Source organism: Lissotriton helveticus, chromosome 2_1 (assembly GCF_964261635.1).
Source record: "Lissotriton helveticus chromosome 2_1, aLisHel1.1, whole genome shotgun sequence".
NCBI classification, from domain to species: Eukaryota; Metazoa; Chordata; class Amphibia; order Caudata; family Salamandridae; genus Lissotriton; species Lissotriton helveticus.
Genome location: NC_136059.1, coordinates 1,313,875,022 through 1,313,895,670, shown reverse-complemented (window position 1 = coordinate 1,313,895,670; position 20,649 = coordinate 1,313,875,022). Strand labels below are relative to the sequence as shown.

At 47.8% G+C, this 20,649-nt stretch overlaps 1 protein-coding gene across 5 annotated transcripts in view; it reads left to right on the top strand.

The window, feature by feature from the left end:
- Positions 1-20,649, top strand: part of LOC144818631 (poly [ADP-ribose] polymerase tankyrase-1) — a 682,266-nt gene that overhangs the window by 301,749 nt on the left and 359,868 nt on the right. For all 5 annotated transcript variants that reach the window (XM_078676238.1, XM_078676237.1, XM_078676236.1 and 2 more), the window contains one exon: positions 15,515-15,686. In XM_078676238.1, coding sequence (XP_078532364.1) covers positions 15,515-15,686 — 172 coding nt within the window. The remainder of the gene's footprint in view (positions 1-15,514; positions 15,687-20,649) is intronic.

Sequence of the window (20,649 nt, the reverse complement as noted above, 5' to 3'; positions counted from 1 at the left end):
AAGCAAACCTACTCTTAAGTTTTGTTGGCATACGAGGGAGACCATAAATCAAAAGATGTGATCAATGCACCAAAATTGATATATAAATAAAAGAGGAGCCATGTGGTACTTCATTTGCAAATAGTTTTTAAGGTGGATTGTTAGTGGTAGTGTAACAGCCTGTGACCCCTCCATTTTAAAAGGAGATAAAACACTCCACTGAGGCACCTCAAAACCCAGCTGAGGTGAGGCAGTTGCCATGAATTATTTTAATTAGTTTGTTTTTGTAAAGATATGCTAACTACCTTGTTTAAGTCTCAGAGCTCTTTAGTTATGGGTACATGGAAGTAGGCATGGGAAGTTGCATTTTAATGCCGTTGACAAAAATGTTGTTGCCAAAGTGAGTGTCTCACAAACAGTGAGAAGTTCAACAGTACTGCCACACAGTTTCTATAGTCTTATATGGATCCTAGCGCATCTAGAACCACAATTCGAACTACCTCGGTCCCATGATGAGAACAGAAATCTACTGGTCCCCCGAAAACCAGTAATCTTTAAATAGTTTGCTGTCTTTGCCCAAGCTAGGAGAACTATACTGTGTTGACTAGCTCAAAGGGGTAAAGGATTGCCGTTTAGAGAAGTAGCTGTACAGTGCCTTTCTTCAAGGAGTTAGAAACACAACAATGCAAAGAGGAAGAATTAATTAATATTATTTTTGTGATACTTACATAGCACAGAACTCACCTCATGGGTAGTGGATGGCTGCACATAAACCAGGATTCAGTGAACTAGATGATAACCGGGATAGGTGCATACTATATATGTATAAGCCTTAAATGCAAAACTGCAAGCAGACAATAACGAACTGCTGCAGCAGTAGGAAGGGTAGAGTCATATGTAATCTTCCACTCCTATATTTGTCATGAGCAGCATCATAGCCGCCAGTTTACATACTCCCATGGGCACTTGCTTCCCATACCCGAATAATGTTATGAGTAGCTTTTTCGGTACTTCAACCATTGTGGATTTTGTCCGCAGTGACCCTGTCCAAAGGTTAGCCACCCATGGGTAAAGCCAGGCTAAATGAAGGAATGCTGCATTAAGGGCCCACATCTGGTTTAGTCTCCCAGGCCCAGTTTGTATAGAGATACTTGAATGTAATAAATCCCATGCAAGAATTGTACTTGAAGCAGCCTGGATTTGTAGCCAGGTGAGAGTGCTCCTTTTTTGACGCAGCAGAAAGTCTACTGTTAGTCTGTGACAGGCAAATCTAATCCAACTTTCCATTTATCACTTGCACCAAAGCTGCGCTCCACGTCACAGCATGTAACCTGGGTATCTGAAAGAGACATGTTAGTGATGGATTCCTTACCATAGAATATCCCCAGGCATCAGACTGGATCCGGAAAGTTTTGCTTAGCAGTACCCCAGCACTTCAGTAGGTGGCATCCTGCGGCTGGCGTCGTATGCGCCGAGATGACTTCACAGAGACCACTAAGGCGCCACCCATGCGCGCAGACGTCAGTTCTTTCTTTTTCCGCGCCACCAAGCACAGATTCGAATACAGCACGTACCTTAGTCACTTTTTGACTACTCTTTTGAGACTTTTGTCTCCGCTTTTTTCTCCTGGTGCATGTAGGGATGCCTGGCTTTAAGTCCTGTGGGCCCTACCGTGGCAATATGTCAGTGGCGGACCCCCATGATGTTTTCCTCTACTGCCTGGGGACTGATCATGACTCCCAAAGGCCTGTCGTGACTGTTGGGCTATGGCCCCGAAGGCCTTGAGGGAGTGGTGCACGAAGCTACTGGAGGTCTGGCACTCGTCCCGATGCCGCTCCGAGTCCAGACCGCTCGCGGGGCCGCAGTCGTCGCTCCTCCGGCTCCAAGTCTTCGCCCTCGGATTCCGGTAAGCGACAACATAAAAAGAAGTCGAAGAAGCGTGTTCGCTCTCTGACGTCCCCTTGGCGGTCCTCTGATTCGGACAAGGGAGACAGGGGTTCTGCTCCTGCGGCTCCCCTGGAGCCTGGGAGTCCCGCTGTCTACCCACCTTTCCCGGGTCCCACCTTTTCCACTACTCCTGAACAGGTGCAAGAGTTTCTTGCCACAATGGACTGGCTTTTTAGGCCTCGGGCTCCCTCTGGTGTGCCTTCGGCCCCGCGGTCCCGCGACCAGATCCTGTTGGGCCGCCGGCTGATCCAGCTTCGGCGCCACAGGATCCTGTTCTGTTGGCTCCTGCCTCGGCGCCACACGGTCCGGCACTGCCGGCTACGGCCCCAGCGAAGCCTTCGGCTCCGCTGTCGGTGCCGTAGTGGGTGCCGTTCATCCTGCCCTTGCCCCTGTTCCAGGACCATTTCATTCCTGCCTTGTATCCGCATTGGGAGACGGTGCCGACCCAGACCCGGACGGCGCCATTTCCTATGGCGATCTTCCCTCCTCCTCCGCCGCGGCCGGCTCCACCAGCAACGGAAGTAGAGGATGATTGGGAGGGGTCCGAGGACCCTCTTGCCCGTCAGTGTGACTCCGAGCAGGACTGGGTGGACGATCTGGAGTCATGCCACCTCAGTGCCACCTTATGTTGGGGGATCACTTGGTGCTTCTCCAGCAGAAAGTCATGGCCCTTTTGGCCAAGTGGACCATTGAGTGCGTTCCTGGGTCGGAAGTAGGGAGTGGTTGTTATTCCCACTACTTTCTGGTCCCCAAGAAAGACAAGGGGGGGTCTGTGCCCCATCTTGGACCTTCGGAAAGTCAATCGCTTCCTCCGGAAGGAGAAATTCAAGATACTGACTGTGGCTCAGGTAATGGCTGCCCTCGACCCTGGAGACTGGATGGTAGCGTTGGACTTTAAGGACGCGTATTTTCACATTCCCATCCTACTGCCCCACCGATGTTACCTACGATTCACTTTAGGCCACGAGCACTTTCAGTTCACTATGCTTCCCTTTGGCCTTACCAGCGCCCCTCGGGTGTTCACGAAAGTGATGGCAGTAGTCGCACCTCATCTGCGCAGGTCAGGGGTGTCAGTCTTCCCCTACCTCGATGACTGATTGTTAAAGGCGGGCTTGCCGCAGGCAATTGTCACCCCCCTCCAGACTGCGACCGACCTCCTGCATTTGCTGAAGTTCTCCGTTAGCGTGCCGAAGTTGCACCTGAGTACCTATCAGAAGCTCCCCTTAATTGGAGCGGTTCTGGAATCGACGCAGTTTAGAGTTTATTCTCCCGAACAGCGAGTCCGGGACATTCAGGCTATGATTATGATCTTTCAGCCTCTATCCCGAGTTTCAGTCAGGATGCCCTGTCGGCTCTTGGGCCTGATGGCCTCCTGCATCCTCCTAGTACCACATGCTAGGTGGCATATGCGGGCTCTGCAGTGGGACCTGAAGTTCTGTTGGGCACAGCATCGGGGCAACCTGTCTGATCACGTCCAGATCTCGGAAGGCACTGCACGACAATTGCAGTGGTGGCTCACGAATCGCAATTGGGTCAATGGCAGATCCCTCTTCCTTCCCCAACCGTAGCACACAGTGGTGACTGACGCATCCCTCCTGGGATGGGGTGGCCACTCGGGAGAGGCGGTGATCAGAGGCCTCTGGTCTCTGGCGGAGTCCCGGCTCCATATCAACCTTTTGGACCTTCGGGCGATTCGACTGGCACTGAAGGCATTCCTTCCCTCTCTCCGGGGAAGTGTGGTGCAGGTGTTCACGGACAACACCACCGCCATGTGGTATTGCAACAATTGCTCTGCGCCTCCTGACATGGCTGGAACATCAAGGCGTTACCTTGGTGGTTCGATTTTGGAAGAAGGGGGTGGTGATGGACAGAGTTTCTGAATGATGCAGAATACTCTTACCAAGTCAAGAGATCATGGTTTTAATCCATCACCTGTTTTTTAGCTCATTGCACCATCCCAGCTCAGAACCTGGCTATATGCAAATCAGGATTCAAGCAAGCCGGGCCGACGAAGGCTGTGATGCCAGAAACCGGTCCCCGGAAGCTTGTTTCCTTCCAGTATAAGAATTGGCTTGGTAGTTTGGTTTGCCCTGTTCCCATCATGCACTGGGACAGGAACAGACTAATTTGCATATAGCCAGGTTCTGAGCTGGGATGGTGCAGTGAGCTAAAAAACAGGTGATGGATTAAAACCATGATCTCTTGACTTTGGTAGGAGTATTCTGCATCATTCAGAAACTCTGTCCATCACCACCCCCTTTTCCAAAATCGATTTTATCCACACTATGTGTGGGAGGGTATACTCAGACGTGAGTCCCTTGCTCATTGCACCATCAGGATTCAAGCAAGCCGGGCCGACGAAGGCTGTGATGCCAGAAACCGGTCCCCGGAAGCTTGTTTCCTTCCCAGTATAAGAATTGGCTTGGTAGTTTGGTTTGCCCTGTTCCCATCATGCACTGGGACAGGAACAGACTTAATTTGCATATAGCCAGGTTCTGAGCTGGGATGGTGCAGTGAGCTAAAAAACAGGTGATGGATTAAAACCATGATCTCTTGACTTGGTAGGAGTATTCTGCATCATTCAGAAACTCTGTCCATCACCACCCCCTTTTCCAAAATCGTTACCTTGGTGGTTCAACACCTGGCAGGTTCTCTGAACGCCAGGGCGGACTAACTCAGCCGCTGGTGCGTGATGGATCACGAATGGCGTCTGAACTCTGACGTGGCGCGAGGTTTCTTTCAGCAGTGGGGAGAGCCTTGGTTAGATCTATTTGCCACCGAAGAGAACGCGCACGGTCATCAGTTCTGCGCTTTGGAATTTCCAAGGCGACACTCGCTCTTCAATGCTTTTCGTCGCGAGTGGAGCTGCTGTCTGTTGTACGCCTTTCCGCTTATACCACTTATGCCCAGAGTGCTGAGGAAGATTCGGCGCGACCGGGCCCAAGTCATCCTTGAGGCTCCGGATTGGGCACGAAGATCTGGCTGCCTCTTCGGGAGGATCTTCTGTCGCAGCAGCAGGGTACTGTCCTCCACCTGAACCTGTCCAGTCTTCACCTCCATGCGTGGAAATTGAGCGGCGACAGTTGACAGCTTTCGATCTTCCTCCCGAAGTCTGTGATGTCATTCTGGCAGCCAGGCATCCCTTCATGAAAACTGTGTACGCCTGCAGATGGCACAAGTTTGTGGCGTGGTGCACAGCCAAGTCTGTGGATCCCCTTTCAGCCCCTCTTTCTGAAGTTCTTTTGTTCCTTCTTTCCATGGCCCGGCAGGGCTCTGCTCTAAGCACTATCAAAGTTTATCTTTCTGCCATTTCCGCCTTTCTCCGGCTTCCTGATCAGCCTTCTCTTTTAAGTCCCCTTTTTCTGAAAGGCATTATGCACACTTTCCCTTCCATCCCATTCATCATGCCTCAGTGGGACTTGAATCTTGTCTCGACGTTTCTGATGTGCGCTCCCTTTGAGCCCCTTCATAACTGTCCTTTCCGTCTTCAAGACAGCTTTCCTGGTTGATATCACCTCTGCCAGAAGAGTGAGTGAGCTCCAGGCTCTTTCTTCTAAACCTCCTTTCCTCTCTGTTCATCCGGACAAGGTGGTCTGAGAACCCGTCCTTCTTTCTTGCCAAAGGTTGTCACGCCCTTCCACATCGGGCAGACCATCACTTTGCCCACCTTCTTTCCGCCTCCGCATCCTTCCACAGAAGAAGAGAGGCTCCACCGTCTGGACCCAAAACGTGCGCTCTCCTTCTACCTGTGCCGAACCCAACAGTTCCGGGTGGACGACCAGCTCTTTGTTGGCTACGTGGGTGCCAAAAAAGGTCGGGCCTTGCACAAACGGGCCATCTCTCGGTGGGTCGTTCTCTGCATTAAGGCCTGTTACTCGTTGGCTAAGAAGGAGCCTCCTAAGGGGTTGCGTGCCCATTCGACCAGGGCAACTGCAGCCACTACTGCCTTGGGACGTGGCGTTCCCTTGCAGGACATTTGTCAGGAAGCTACGTGGGCCTCGCTGCACATGTTTACCAAGCATTACTGCCTTGACAGGTCCGGAGAGACGGCTTCTTTGGCCGTTCTGTTCTCCGTGACTTCCTGGTGTAATTTCGTTTGCAGACCTACCACCGGGGTTGGTATTGCTGGAGTATCTATTTTAAGGTAAGGAATCTATCACGAACGGGTCTCTTTCAGATGCACAAGTTACTACTTGTGTAACGATATATCTGTAAGAGACATTAGTTATAGATTCCATACCGCCCCACCCATCCTCCCTGTTCTTCAAACTGATTACTAGTGTTAAGGTCATCCCCTTTTCGGGGCCCTAGTTTCTTGGCACCAGTAGTCAGTTTCTTGCATGGCTCTGTGTTCCTGACGCGGAAAGTCGTGTGCAGAACTGACGTCAGCGCGCATGGATTGCGCCTAAGTAGTCTTCGTGACGTCTTCTCGGCGCAAACGATGCCAGCGACGGGCGCGTTGCCGCAGGACGCCACCTACTGACGCTTAGGGGTACTGCTAAGCAAAACTTTCTGGATCCAGTCTGACGCCTGGGGATATTCTAAGGTAAGGAATCTATCACCAACTAATGTCTCTTACAGATATATTGTTACACAAGTAGTAACTTGTACACCAGTCTTTTCAGAAGGAGTCTATTGTCGTCATAAGGGTTGTAATTGTCAGCATGGGAGAGGGAAATGCTCTATTGGCTGCTCTACAAGTTTTTCTGATTCTAGACTAACAAGATGTCTAATGGAGTTCAGTTCTCTGCCTCTAGTTATTGCCAGAGTAATGACGTTATCGTTGGGATACATATCACTTAATTTTTGCATCTATGGGTGTTGCAGCATGTTTGCACGCTTTTAGGTCTGATATGCGAGATAGCTTGGGGTAGTGAGTGAGAGGGATCCCTGGAGCATATTTCTTGTTCAGTCCACACCTGCCCCTGAAAACGTTCTTCTCAGTGATGTTGCTGAAGTCTAGCAGCTATGGTGTCCATGGCAATCACAGAAAAAATATATTTTAGAGGAGTAGATATCCCGTTTTGACATGTTTGTTACTGGGTTGGTGTAAAGCAGTTTAATGCTGGCATTGAATTCCTTACTGAACCTGATATGTTCCAGCAGCATAAAAAGGATATCCAAGAAGTCAAATGCCTTAGTGGTGTCAGGAAATACCGCAACAGAATTAATTATGGATGTAGCTGGTGGAGCAGTGCAAAACTAGTACGAAGACTTTGAAAAGTAGAGTGGCCTGTTGTGAAGCCTAACTGATTGGGTCTTGTTAACTTCAGAAGCAGGGGAGTTATATTAGCAATCAATTTTGCTAGAATGTTATTGTCCGTATTGATCAGAGATAGTGGAGAATGGGATAACTTTCCTCAGGATCTGGCTTAAGTATCATTAACCCGTTCGATGCTGATGACGGAACCGCTCCGTCATCAGCTGCGGTTGGGCTGTGCTGATGACGGAGCGGTTCCGTCATGGCCCGGCCGCCGCGCCTGCGCGGTGCTGATTTTGCGACTGCGCGGCGCGTTCTATTGAGCGGGCGGGGCCATGACGGAACCGCTCCCTCATGAGCACAGCCCAACCGCGGCTGATGACGGAGCGGTTCCATCACCAGCATGCGGCCGCCCCGCCCCCTTAGCAATACGGTTAAAATAAAGGCCTCCCACAAGTTTCCCTGGACTATTCATACACCTTTTAGCAGATGGGACGCAAGCATCTGCGGAAATCCTGTAAAACTGAGCACTAAGCCCATGTTCTCCTGACCACTCGGAGGGGATAACTTGAATTATTTCTTCTGTGATTATTTGCACTTCAAAATATTGCCTGAGCACATCGTCCATCCTTGTCAGTTCAACAATATCAAAAAAGGAATTAATGATGTCCCCTGTGGGGCTAGTCTTCAACCTGTAAAGGTCAGAGCAGAAGTTAGTGAATTCCTGAGGGCCATTTTCTGCTCTGTAAACCAACGGATTATCATCAGCACATAGTTCAGTAACATCTGCACTGATCCAAGGGCAAATAAGCAAATAAACCAGTGTTTTTCCCGGCCTGTCTCCCTCGCCATAGAGTCTGGCTGTCATCTTTCCCAAGAAGTGAACCTCCTGCTCAGCCGATTTTCTGTACAATTCTAGTTTAACATTAGTTTCTCTTCGTGAGTGGAGTTCTCAGGGCATTTGAAGACTCTGGACTTTGAATGCTTCTTATGCTGTTAGGACTATCAATTGATGGGGTTTAAAGGTGAAATACTCCTGCATAGTAGTTGAATTTCTGTATGGAATACAGAATCTCTTAAAGCATGTGGAAGCAGCCTCCAGGAGAAGGCCTTGTGCTGTGGGTAATGAAGGGAAAATTCTAAGAGGATTGAATGGTGGTTGGATAGAGTTCTAGGAATCCGTGGCGGCCTCTTGCTGGTGAAATCCGCGTGCCAGCACGGAGGAAAAAAATAAAATATAAACAAAACGTACCTGCAGCCTGACATCTGGTACTTCTTAAGCTCCTACGATCCTCACACAGGCTTCCAGACTCCCCTGCGCCAATCCAGGTGCTACTTTCATGCTGATATTACCCATCAAGAGAGAAGCTCCAGCAGGGACTGAGATTGTGTGCAACGACCTGGAGATAACCAAGCGCCCTTGTCGGTTTGGCCATCCTAAGACGTCCGGCCAAACAAACATGCTGACTGGCTGTGCCCTGAATCCACCTCTCCTCCTCCTCCTACTGCTGATGGCCCCGCCCTCAAGACTTCTGCAGCTCCACTGTAAAATGAAATGATAATGAAGCCGTTTTCTGAACTACTTTATTATCGTTTTATTTTGCATGCGTCTGCTGGTTCCAGCAGTGGGGCGACACTCCTCCTCCATAATGGAGGAGCCACTCCTGCTAGGCATATGCGTAATCTGTGTAGTCCATGCTCCAGTATCACTGGCGAGCAACCAATAATCTATCCTGGACCACATAGTTTGGTCTGTTATACTGCAAGTACCCTCTCGAGCTATGGGTGTGTGACATGCCACATGTCATTTAAACAATTGTGTTGATCTGCCAATAGTTTGTGCAGCTACAGGGTGCGGGTGGCATATATCATTAGACCTGTGTCGCTGCAGGTTGAGGACCACATTAAAGTTACCATTCCAAATCAATGTCTGAGGATTAAGCTGTAGGATTTTCCCCCAGACTTCCTGATAGAAGCTTGCTGTGGTGGTCCTCTTTAGGTTGATATATGTACACTATTGTTACCGAAAATCCCAGTAAAGTACCATGCAGCAGGAAGTATCTACCTCTACCATGCTTATTTTAGACTTTCAATTATGCCAGCTGTGCACATGTACCTGTAGTCCCCTGGTTGCTGTAATCCTCACGCATCATAGAGGAAGTTGGATCCCACCATACCCCGCAATAGTAGCATGTCACATTACTCTAGTTCAGAGGTCTTCAAACTTTTTGATGGCGAGACCCCCTGCCAAGATTTGTTTAGGCATAAGGTCCCCCTCCTGACAAAAATTTCTAGAACTTGGTAATCCTCATCATTGACAACTATCGACAACCATTAACACCCCGAATGCCCATTGCAAATCATTTTTATGGTGAGGAAATAATATTAAAAAGTAATTAGCAAACCAATGGTAAGTGAGCGTGGGGACATGGTCAAAGGTGTGGATAAAAGCAAATGGCCTCATTTATGACGAATTGGCGGGAGCAGAGCCGCAAGTCTTGCTGCGCTGGCCTACGCCAATGTGAAAGGGCAGGAATGCACCTTATTTATGAAATATGGTGCATTCCTGCCCTTTCCCCCTGCGTTGGGGCACAAATTACTGCCTAGCGCCAATGTAGGCAAGATTATTTTTGTGCAGGAAGGGACACCTTCCTGTACAAAAACAATCCAGAGATCATTTTCCTCTTTCTGTGTGAGCTGCAGAATGCAACACACATGAAAAGAGGAAACAATGAAAACATTTCTCTTCATTACACCTGCTGTAGGGAGGCGTTAGGTTCTGGCGCTGCCCCAGGTTTAAATGGTTTTGTAAATCTGGGGCACCGTCAAAATCCATTGGTGTTGCATGGGCACACCCACCACAATACCCATGGAACGCCTACTTGACAGACTAAGGCAAGGCAGCAACTTGTACTGCTTTCTTACTCCATATGTATGAGGCCATGTAAAGCCAGGCAGGGGGACTTTGCGTCGCCTCATAGATATAATTGAGACACTTGTGCCGCCGGAGCTTCAAAATAAGTGACGCTCTGGTGGCACGAGCCTCTCATAAATCAGCCCCAAAATATTTTGTTTGTTTTTTAGGTTTTTCACCATCAGATAGCTTCAGATAAAATAATGGGCAGCTTAAATGAAAATAAATTTTCAAAAGTTGTTACTTATTGGGAAATGCACTGTAGTACATTATGAAACCTTTAATAGTTAATGTACTGCAGAGGTCTGTGTGTGACTAGAGAGCCACAGAATGAACTTTGGTTGGTGCAGTGGAGAGTAATGGCATGTATTTTTAGTGCTACCAGGTCCGGCCTGTAACAGAAATCTCTGTGAATGTGTAAGTCATTATTTTATTCTTGCAGTCCACACATTATAAGCTAGACTGCTACAAACTGTGCAAATAGTTTTAGGATAAAATGGAGCTTTCAAAATGTAGATTTTAGTAATACCGGACTATGCGTATTGTTTTGCATAACTGTTCCCTCAACACCTCCACAGGGGTACTAAGCGCAGTGTAAATTATGATTAAAAGCACGCACTTCACAGCCCAGTTGTTAACTCTTCCTACTACCACTCAACAAAACCAAATCTTTGCCATCACAAAGCAATTAAAGCCGTACCCTCTCCCAAGCACCCTTTACATTTACAGATTAACTCGTAATGCTCAAAAGGTTTACCTGTCTGCCCAGCCTCTTCATTTCACAGCACTGGAGACTTGAATGAAGTATCATAGTTTCCAAAAGGAAGAGCACGTTTTAGATTCCAGGCAGAAGTGAGGTCTAGAAATGAGCGACCCCCTTCCCAAGACTCCATGGCCTCCCTTGGGGTCGCGCCCCACAGATAGGAGACCTCTGCTCTAATTAGAGGCAGAACACGAGCAGATACAGACATGGAGGCCCAAGGCAATTGCCCTAGCCTAAGGCAGACTGCTTCCCTCCCCGGCAGGCATGGAGCAGTTTTTCAGTTAGAGCATATTTTAGGGTAAAAGCAAATCTCTCCCCCCCCCCCCCCCCCCCCCCCCCCTCACACACAATGATTTACGGGCCTAAGTGCTCCACATTAGACTGCAGCAGTATCAGAACGATGTGCACAGTAGTCTCCCAAACACAGTGTCCACTCAGGCATCCTTGAGGTGGACTTTGTGGGTCAGGCCCAGTTATTCCAGGAATGTAGCACAGGCCCCACACCTCACTTAAGCACGCCGCAGGTGCAGCCTAACCCCGCAGTCAGCAACCAGCCAGAGTGGGCATGCACAGACCCTTTCAGGGAGCTTTTATCTGGTTTGTCCTACACCTAACAGCCAGGTGGTGCCAGCACAAAGAACACATTCAGTTTCAAACCCCAACGGAAAGGTCAAGCTGCTGACTCATGTCCTAACGCTTGCAGGGCTCACCCTCACCTACTGCTGCAGTCTTCCTCAGGCCAGCGCCTCACCTGTAATGAGGGGGGCCACTGGTCCCCCAGTCTTGGTTTCTATCTCTTCAGCTGCCAACTTCAAGATCTTCTCAGTCCCACGTCCTAAGCCAGCAACTACTTTGAGGTACATTTCTGACTGCACCAATTTCCAGAACCCTCGACAAATCCTAAAATTTGCAGCGGTAATTCTTTTCTGGATTCACATGCTGTGCATTATTCCGCCATCTAGTGGTTGGGTCTGTGATAGTCTTTGTGTGTTTTTTTTCTTTCTCCTGGGCTTCGTCGACCACCATTTGGTGCCTGGTACGTCCCCTGCCTGACCAGACTGCACCCTGGAAGTAGTTGTGCATGGTAGCCATCTTCAGATTTTTTTCCCGCCATTGGGTCTGGAAGCAAGAGGGGACGTTCCAAAGAATTGCACAAAATCCCACCAAAAAAACTTGAGATTTCGAATAAAAAAGAAGAATCTGACTTCGACCTCTGAATCAGAGAACACAATTTCCACCCGGGATGACATCGCCAATACTGAAAACCTCAAGGTCTGACAAATAGTGAGGTAGGGGCCATGGAAAATACCCCTATAAAATGTTACCCCGAGTGCCACCACAAATTCGCACAATGTGATCCACACGATGTGTGCGGTCCAAAGAGCCCCACGGAACCCTACCAAGTGTCGCTGACGAGGGAAGATCGCCCAAGGCGCCAAAAACAAGGGTTGAAAACAAACCCCTGAAGGGAGTTACACCACCCGGTAAGACAGATGTGACCAAGAAGAGAAAATCTCCGGTCTCCTACACCGAGAGCCCTCCAGGTCGAATAGAAAAAGAGACATCTCGAAGCCGAAATGGCGTCATTTCTCCAGAATGAGTTTGACGCCTCACTCTAGGAATTTCGTATTCCAATGATCCGCCGCTGACACCGACAAGGTCGACGCTGAGGGGACGGATGATGCCGAAAGGGAAGAAGAGGAGATCCTCAAGTCGCCTCCAACTCACGAACCATGTAATGACGACCTCAAGGAGTACATCGACGCACAGAAGAGGAAGCCTCTGAAACTTTTGAGGACCAATGGAATGATCTTGACACAGAAATCCCAGAAGACTAGATATGCGGTTATCCCTCGAAGGCTTCTCCCCCAGATGACATAGCCTTCTACAATGGCTTGGTGAAGAGAGCAGCTGACTCTTTTGGGGTCATCCTCTAAGAAGAAAGGTGAGACACACGTTTCCTCTTAGAAACACGAGCCCCAGTAACCAGGGCAAACAGTACCTGCCAATGCTGCCAAGCATCCTGGATCAGAGCAAAGAAGCCTTCAAAGAGCCTGCCTCAAGTAAGGGAGTAACACCAATGGTCAAAAAGAAGTACAAACTCTCTTCCAAGGACCCCAAGTATATCCAAGGAAATACAGTGCCTGACTCCAATATTGTCACCACAGCAAGAAGAAGGGCAAATGCCATCTCTAACAGTGGACCACCTCCAGAGAAGGAAAGAAAACGGATGGAGGCGGCAATGCAATGGCGCATCGCAAACTCACATGCCCTGTCCAAGAGGTACAGACACCAGCATTGGGATGGCGTCGAGGAGCTCATCAACAATCATGGATTTCTCCCAGCACTTCTTGCACTATTATTCATTACTTTGCTTTGTTCATTTAATCCCTCTTTCAACTTTTAAAACCCATAGGAGTTCATCAAAGCATCAAAAAGACATAAGCCAGTTATATACATATTAACATCCAAATAACATTTAAAAACATTTTGTGATTAAAATATAGGATCATGAAATGAATTGCTTTCTTAACCCTCAGAACCGTATGTCAAAAATCAAGAGCTGTAGCTACATAAAATCTAGCTTTCCTTCCCTATTTTAAAAAGTCATATAAAATATCCGTCCCTTATTATAGGAACCTTTTTCGAACACACCCTATAGAGAAGAGAAATCTGAATACTATGAATACTATTGCATGATGGGAACCATATTTCAGTATTCTAAGCGCCTCATGATGGTTGGGGATCCCTATGTACCTACAAACAAGTTCCCATATCTATAAACATATTTAATCTGTGTAAAGTTCCTAGTTAAGGAACTCATCGTAAGAGAAGAAAGTCCAGAGGCACTGTACCAATCCACCAGTCTTCCTGGAGGACGCCAAAGAGGTTGCTAAAGGGTCTTCCCATAGAGATACCAATCCTATACTATTGAGAGAGACCCTTAGAGGAGAAAACCAGGGTAGGCGTTTGACCCCTGGTATCCCCAGAAGTTCTTCTAATGCTTGTCTATATGGTGGTCTGCTCAGGGGTCGACCAGATTCTCCTCCAAAAGAGGAGAGGTCTTAGGGCGATATAGTTTGATCGCTTTTCATGCCTTTTAGAAAAAAAAATTCTTTGATTTTGGGACAATATTGCAAAGCTAGTTTTTAAACATAGATTGATGTCCATCAGATACATTTCTTCTTCAGTTGCAGAAGAGCATTTTAATATAGTACATTCTAGGCCAAATCCACATTAGCGCTGTTGCTTTATGTATCATAGCCAGTGTGGAACTTATAACTGGGTTGCATTTGTAGCATTGTGTAATCTAGTTTGTACCCACTTTGCATCAAGATAAAAGGATATTGCTATATACGGAGGTAAGTTAACTACGTCTACCTGAAGAGCATCTTTCTTGAGTAACTGATACAATGCTATTGATGGTATTCTAAATAAAAATGTCAAGGACATAAACCTTTCTACTATGAAAGTAAATATCAAAGCTTGCTTGCAGAGCATGATGCTCCTGTTTAGTTCTACATGTTGTTAAAATGTTGGTTTGTTATACAAACACATCTTCAGAAATGAATATGTTATGTATGGCTCATATTGAGAGCCTTTCGCTTTTATTTCAGTTTCTGATCTCATATTCCGGTGCTGTGACATAGCAACGGTTGATAACCAAACTGTTTACCTACTATTGTGATGTCATAAAGACTAGGTTGATAAGGTTCTCTGAGAGCCTGTCAGCGCAGCGCTGCTTGTCTGCTTCAACTGAAAGGAGAAAGCACAGCTGCAGGAGGGGAGGGAAGGCGAGAAAGGTGTTTGGGGTTGTCAAGATGGCAGGTAACTAAATTTGTTTTTTTAAACCTTTGGAACAGGGATGTATAACAGAGGCCATGTTATGTATGGCTTCCCAATTACTACTCTGTCAGTGCTTGCAGTTAAAAGCAGATGATTTTTTTGGGGGAGGACATTCATAACATATAATTATAGATGGGTAAAAAGTAAATTACGGCAATGTTTTCACCTCAGGTTCCTGAGTGACATCACCAGTAACTTTAGTTATTCAAGAAAATCGCCACACATTTTTTTTTCTTCCTCACTCCATGAGGGGCCTGCAATTCCCAGTGAGTTTTTGAAGTATTGAGAATACTGTAACTATCATGAAGGCGTCATTACCTATTTCAGTCACTGGAATATTTATTAACTCTGTCTGCAGGTAAATTCACAATTTGTACCCATGATGTCTCCATTTTCAGTCAAGTGCGAACACCTCTTGGTCAAATCATGCTAAATGCCTTTTCAGGTGACTTTTTAGTAAACATCCCTTTCAGATGTTCTAAGATCTTGTAACTTTAAATGAAACCTCATGATTGAGATGAATTGCCTCTAACATTGCATATCCATCATGGCTCTAGACTATGGAGGTGCACAACCTCCGCCCACCCCTCCCCCCGCCCAACCCCAGCCAGTGTTTCACATTACTGTGTTCCTTCTACTAGAAAGAGACCAAAAATGGCAACTACTAATAGGGTTACAGGACACACTTTAACACTATGAAAACCCTCAACTTAAACCAGGTCCTCAGTCTCTGATACTGTGAAGTTGTCTTCATATTGACTCAAGAAAACATATGCTGGAGAACTGTTGTTGCATGTAATTAACTTAGCAGGATACCTGGAACTCATTTTTCGAGTAGTTACTTATTGTTGTTTTTCTTTTTCAGATGAATACATTAGACACACTTGGCCAAACAGCTTTACACAGGGCTGCTCTTGGTGGCCACCTTCAGACATGTCGCCTTCTTTTAAGCTATGGATCTGATCCATCCATCATCTCTTTGCAAGGGTTCACAGCAGCACAGATGGGAAATGAAGCAGTGCAACAGATTCTAAATGGTGAATCATTATATATCCGGTTGTTTCACAAAGTGCAGATACTTTACAATATTGTGTTTTTTAATCGTGCAGGCACAGAATTGTGTTTTGTGTTAAATGTGGGGTTGTAGTAAATTACGTCACTACATTGTTTTTCAAGCTTACCTTTCTATGTATTCTAACATGGAAGATTTGATTTGTAGTTAGCTTGCATCTTCGATCTTTCCAAACGCTTGGAATTGCTTTAAAAGCAGTTAATGCTTTGAAAGACTATATTGTGCCTTGTGTGTCATAAGCAGCATGCTCCCCTGCACGGTTGCACAGCCTGATTGGCCTGTAGGATTATACAGCTGGGGATCAGCTTAACTACTGAGTTGTTGGGACGCTATTCTTTCTCTCTAGAATCCTCCTCTAATCTCACTCTCAATCAGTGTTCTCCTTTCTTCTAACTCGCACTCATCTTGACTCCCTGAATTCCCCTTCTCCCCTCGCCCATATTATTGTAGTCTCTTTTCTCTCCCTTTGCCCTTTTTTTTATCGTATCGCCTCCTTTTGCTACACTTTTTACATCCTTCTTCATCATCCCTGATCTCTCCACCCATTCTTTGTCTTCCCTTTCTCTCCACACTCCTCCTCATTTCCACCTCCCTCAACTTCATACCTTCCTTTTTTCTAGTCTTTGCTTGATTGCTGTTGTACTCCTTATATTTATACTTCCACTGCTTCTGTAACCTATTGAGGCTGCTGAAGTTTCTTTCTAGCTTCTGGAATAACTTATACCAACAAGCATTTGCAAACCCAATACATTTACCTGTATAATTTGATTGCTAAGTTGTTGGATCTGCCAATGCTGGTTTGTACAATGCTGCTAAAGTAAAAGAAAACAGAATTTCAGAATACTGGAAGCATGTTTCTTAAGATATCAAAAAAGTATTACATTAAATATTTACCATCTTTGAGAAATGCATGTTTTTTTTTCAAAGTTTCACACTTGGGGCTCAGAACAAAATTAAAGAAGTGTGTTGCACCTGATCTAGCTTGGATGTAAAACAGCACTAGTTGTGGTTACTTGGAAGAACATAACTGTCTAAGGAGTGCCCGAATTAAAGGGAACATATTTGCAATTTATTTTGAACACTTGTTGGAGCTGGAATGCATGCTCTGGCCATTTGGTGCTTTGCAAAAAGAACAGATGATGGATGAAGTGCTGAATCAATCAAACATCCACCCCAGTCACAGATCTGGGTTACATCTATCATTCTTTGCATGCCATCAGTCTTGACCCTGTTCCCCATGGGAACAGTCCAGCCCGAACTGCCAGACCAAGTCCTCCCTGGACCAGAAACAGGCATTCTAGGTTTCTATCATCTGTGTGTCTTTTGCTTTCTCACCCTAATTGCGCCGGGTAATCTCAGACGTGGGTCCCGGGCTCACTGTGTCACTGGAGTCAAGCTAGCCTGGCTGATTAGGGTGTTGCTTGTTTCCGGGCCAGCGAGGACCTAGCTTGGCACTTCTGGCTGGACTGTTCCCAAAAGGAACAGGGTCAATACTGATGTGCATATGGCTGGGTCTAAACTGGGGTGGCATGGTGAGCAAAAGAACGATGGATTTACCCCAGATCTCTTGACTGGGGGTGAATGTTTGATTTGCTCTGCATTCCACCCATCGTCTGTGTGTCTTTTGCATTTGGTGCTTTGCTGCAGACTTGAGAGCAGATTCAGGGCTCTTTGAGAGGAGAGCTATTTCCTGCCACTCTAAGTAAGCCTTTTGCCTCAAATTCAGACTGAATGTAGCTGCCTGCCAATTCCCCATTGCATAAAGCTTTGACTTTGTGTGCCAGTACCTGAACTTTCCCGCAGTAAGTGGAAAGCAGGAGATTACTGAAAACTAACCTGACAAAGCCTGTTCTTTCCTTAAATGTAGCTAAAATATACCTTTTGCTGTGCTTTAACGGATGAGCTGAGAGGGGTGGGGAGCAACACTGTAGGCGCAGAGGTAGAGATGTGAGGCGAAAGCAGCACATGAGGGAAGAGTAAAAAAAATGAACTGCCATGGAATGCATAGAGAATAACCAAAGAGTAGTTCCCTTATGTGAGCCTTGAAGAATACAAGACTTTTCAGCCCAAAAGGATAGTGAAGAAGCTATCCTCTAGGGAAATGACAAATGCAAGACGAGTAAGGAACGTTCTTAGACCTGTCAGCCTTACAGTGGTCTGTCCCCAAACGTTTTGCTTACTTGCCTCCAATGTTTTAGATTTTTGCTTTTGTTGGCGTTGGGAGTCTTTGCACTTCACCACTGCTCACCAATGCTAAAGGTCTTGCGCTCACTCCCCTAAACATGGTCTGATTAGAATATACCTGGTTGACATATTGAATTTACTTGTTCATCCCTTGTAGAATTTTATACAATATACACAGGTCATGTAAACTAAATGCTACTAGTGGGCCTGCAGCACTTACTGGGCCACCTACCTAAATTGCACTCAAAAACTTAACACAAGCCTGCCGTTGCAGCCTGAATGCAGTGTCACATTGCCATGTTGAATTGGCCTTTAACCCCATTGCCAGGCCTTACAGTTCGAGGCATGTGGGCTGCTGAATTCATATCTATAGCATAGATCGCCGCCTAGTGTTGGGTCCGGATGATTGCACATTGTTGTCCTGGAAGAGTCTTCGAAGTATCACGAGATAGGTGGCTCCTCCCCTGGACTACAGTGCGCATGGGCATCGACTCCATCCTTAGATTGTTTTTTTCCGCCATTGGGTTCGGATGTGATTTCGTTAACTCCGGTTCGGAATCGATAAAAACAAACTTTTTCAAGGCCAAAAGGCCTTCCTCGAACAGTCGGTATTGTTTGCGTTCGGTGCCCGACTTTCTCCAACTCATCGAGTCGGATATCCGGGGGGTCGTGTGACTCTTCGGGGAGCGTGGCCCAGTCGACGCAGCAAGACTTTCGACGGCATGGAGTGGAGTCCGTTCACGCACTGTCCCGTGTGTGGATCCAAGTACCCTCACATTGACGTCCACCCGGTCTGCAACAAATGCCTGTCGCCGGACCACGACGAGGCCAACTGTATGGCCTGTTCCAGGTTTCGTTCAAAGAAGACCATCAAGCTTCGGCGCGCGGCGCGCCTCGAGGCCCGGCGATCGGCTCCGGCACCAGTGGACATCTTCATCAACGAAGAAGCGGACGAGCAGCAAGTTCAACTTTCACCTCCATCGGTGGTCGTCGATTCCGACTACGAAGCGGACGCTGAAGGCCAAGACGTGGAGGAAGTCGTCGACGAGGTAGGGGACGACGACGAGGCCTACAGGGCCATGGAAGATAGCTCGGAGGAAGAGCTATACCCCGTTCGTACTTTTACTAAGGCTCAGGTCGAGGGATCGCCACATGGCCTTACCCGAGACCATACACCTAAATCCACGGCCCCGCCTTCTGGCCCGGCTACGGACGCTTTAGCGGAGCCGCCATTGTCAAAATCGAAACTGAAACCAACGGTGTCGACGAAGACAAAGATGGCCGAGATGCCATCGAAACCGAAAACGTCTGCTCCCCCATCGACGCCGTCTTCGGAGGCCTCGAAGCCAAAGAAAGCTGTCGAGCCAGCAACAGCGCCAAAAGTGGCCAAGGAGCCAAGCTCAAGAAAGGCCGTCGAATCGGTGTCGAGCAAGGCAGTCGCCCCGAAGTTAAAGAAGGCTGTCGAGACCGCATCGGACAAGGCCGTCGATCCAAAAGCCAAGAGGCCTGTCGAGGCAAAGTCAACCAGGGGCGCGGAGCCAAAGTCTGGGATCCCGACGCCAAAGGTCAAGGCTGCCGATCCGAAACCGTCGACGTCGGCAACAGTGGTCAAAGATCGTGGCGCACCGGTGAAGGATGCTCCTACGCCTCGATCACAAACACAGAAGGCATCAACGCTCGGGTCTTCCCCTGGGGGCGGACCGAGGCCATCGGTCGGTTCGACGAAACCATCCGCTTCCTTTACGAAGCAGGTCTCGGACTCCCTCAAGCGACTTACGGACAAGGCTTCTGCGTCTGAACCGAAGACACCTTCCGCACCTAAGCATGCTGTCCCGACGCCACAGACTTCGACGCCGATCCTCTTCACGTTACCGCCTAAGGTGGCGCCGAAGGCCTTTGCTCCACGGTCGGTGACCAAGGACTTGGTGGGGTCGAAGACGACTCCCCCGGCTCGGGGTTTGAAGCATCAACCACCCGCTTTAGCGGAGCATTTTATCGATGCCGACACCGGGAAGCTAACGCTTTACAAGAGGTAGATTACGCCATCGAAGCCCTTGGAGTCATACACTATTCCTCTGAAGCGCAAGAGGCCTGCACAAGACACACCGGTCTTAGTTGAGCCGATGGTTCCACAAACTCTCCGAGGCGCAACACCCTCACCCACCTATTCTGATGGTGAGGATGGGGAGGAGCAGGATGAGGAGTACAATTTTCCAACCAACACGGAGCCTGATGGGCAACAGGACTCGTGGGTGGACGCTGGTGATCAAGGGGATCAGCATGCAGCCCTTGACCCTCAAGTGTTCAACGTCAAGACGTCTCCCACTGAGGATTCGACAGCATTTCATGCTTTGATTGAGAGGGCAGCTAAGAACCATGATGTTGACATGCATGCTGACCCTGTGGAGGCTGACTTCCTTTTTGACACTTTCTCCACGGCTGAAAAAAATGTGAAAACTCTTCCAATGCTCAAAGGGGTCCTCAGGCATGCTGCGGACATTTTTAAGGAGCCCACGAGGTCTAGGCTTGTTAACCCTCGAATTGAGAAGAAATACAGACCGGCGCCTGGCGATCCAACCTACATAAGGGGTCAGCTGCCGTTGGACTCTTTGGTGGTCTCTAATGCCCGCAAACGGGCGAACTCCCAAACCACGGGTGAAGCTCCTCCCCGAGACAAAGAGTCAAAAGTGCTGGAGGCATCAGGGAAGAGAGTAGCGGCTCAGGCGGCTAACATCTGGCGTATC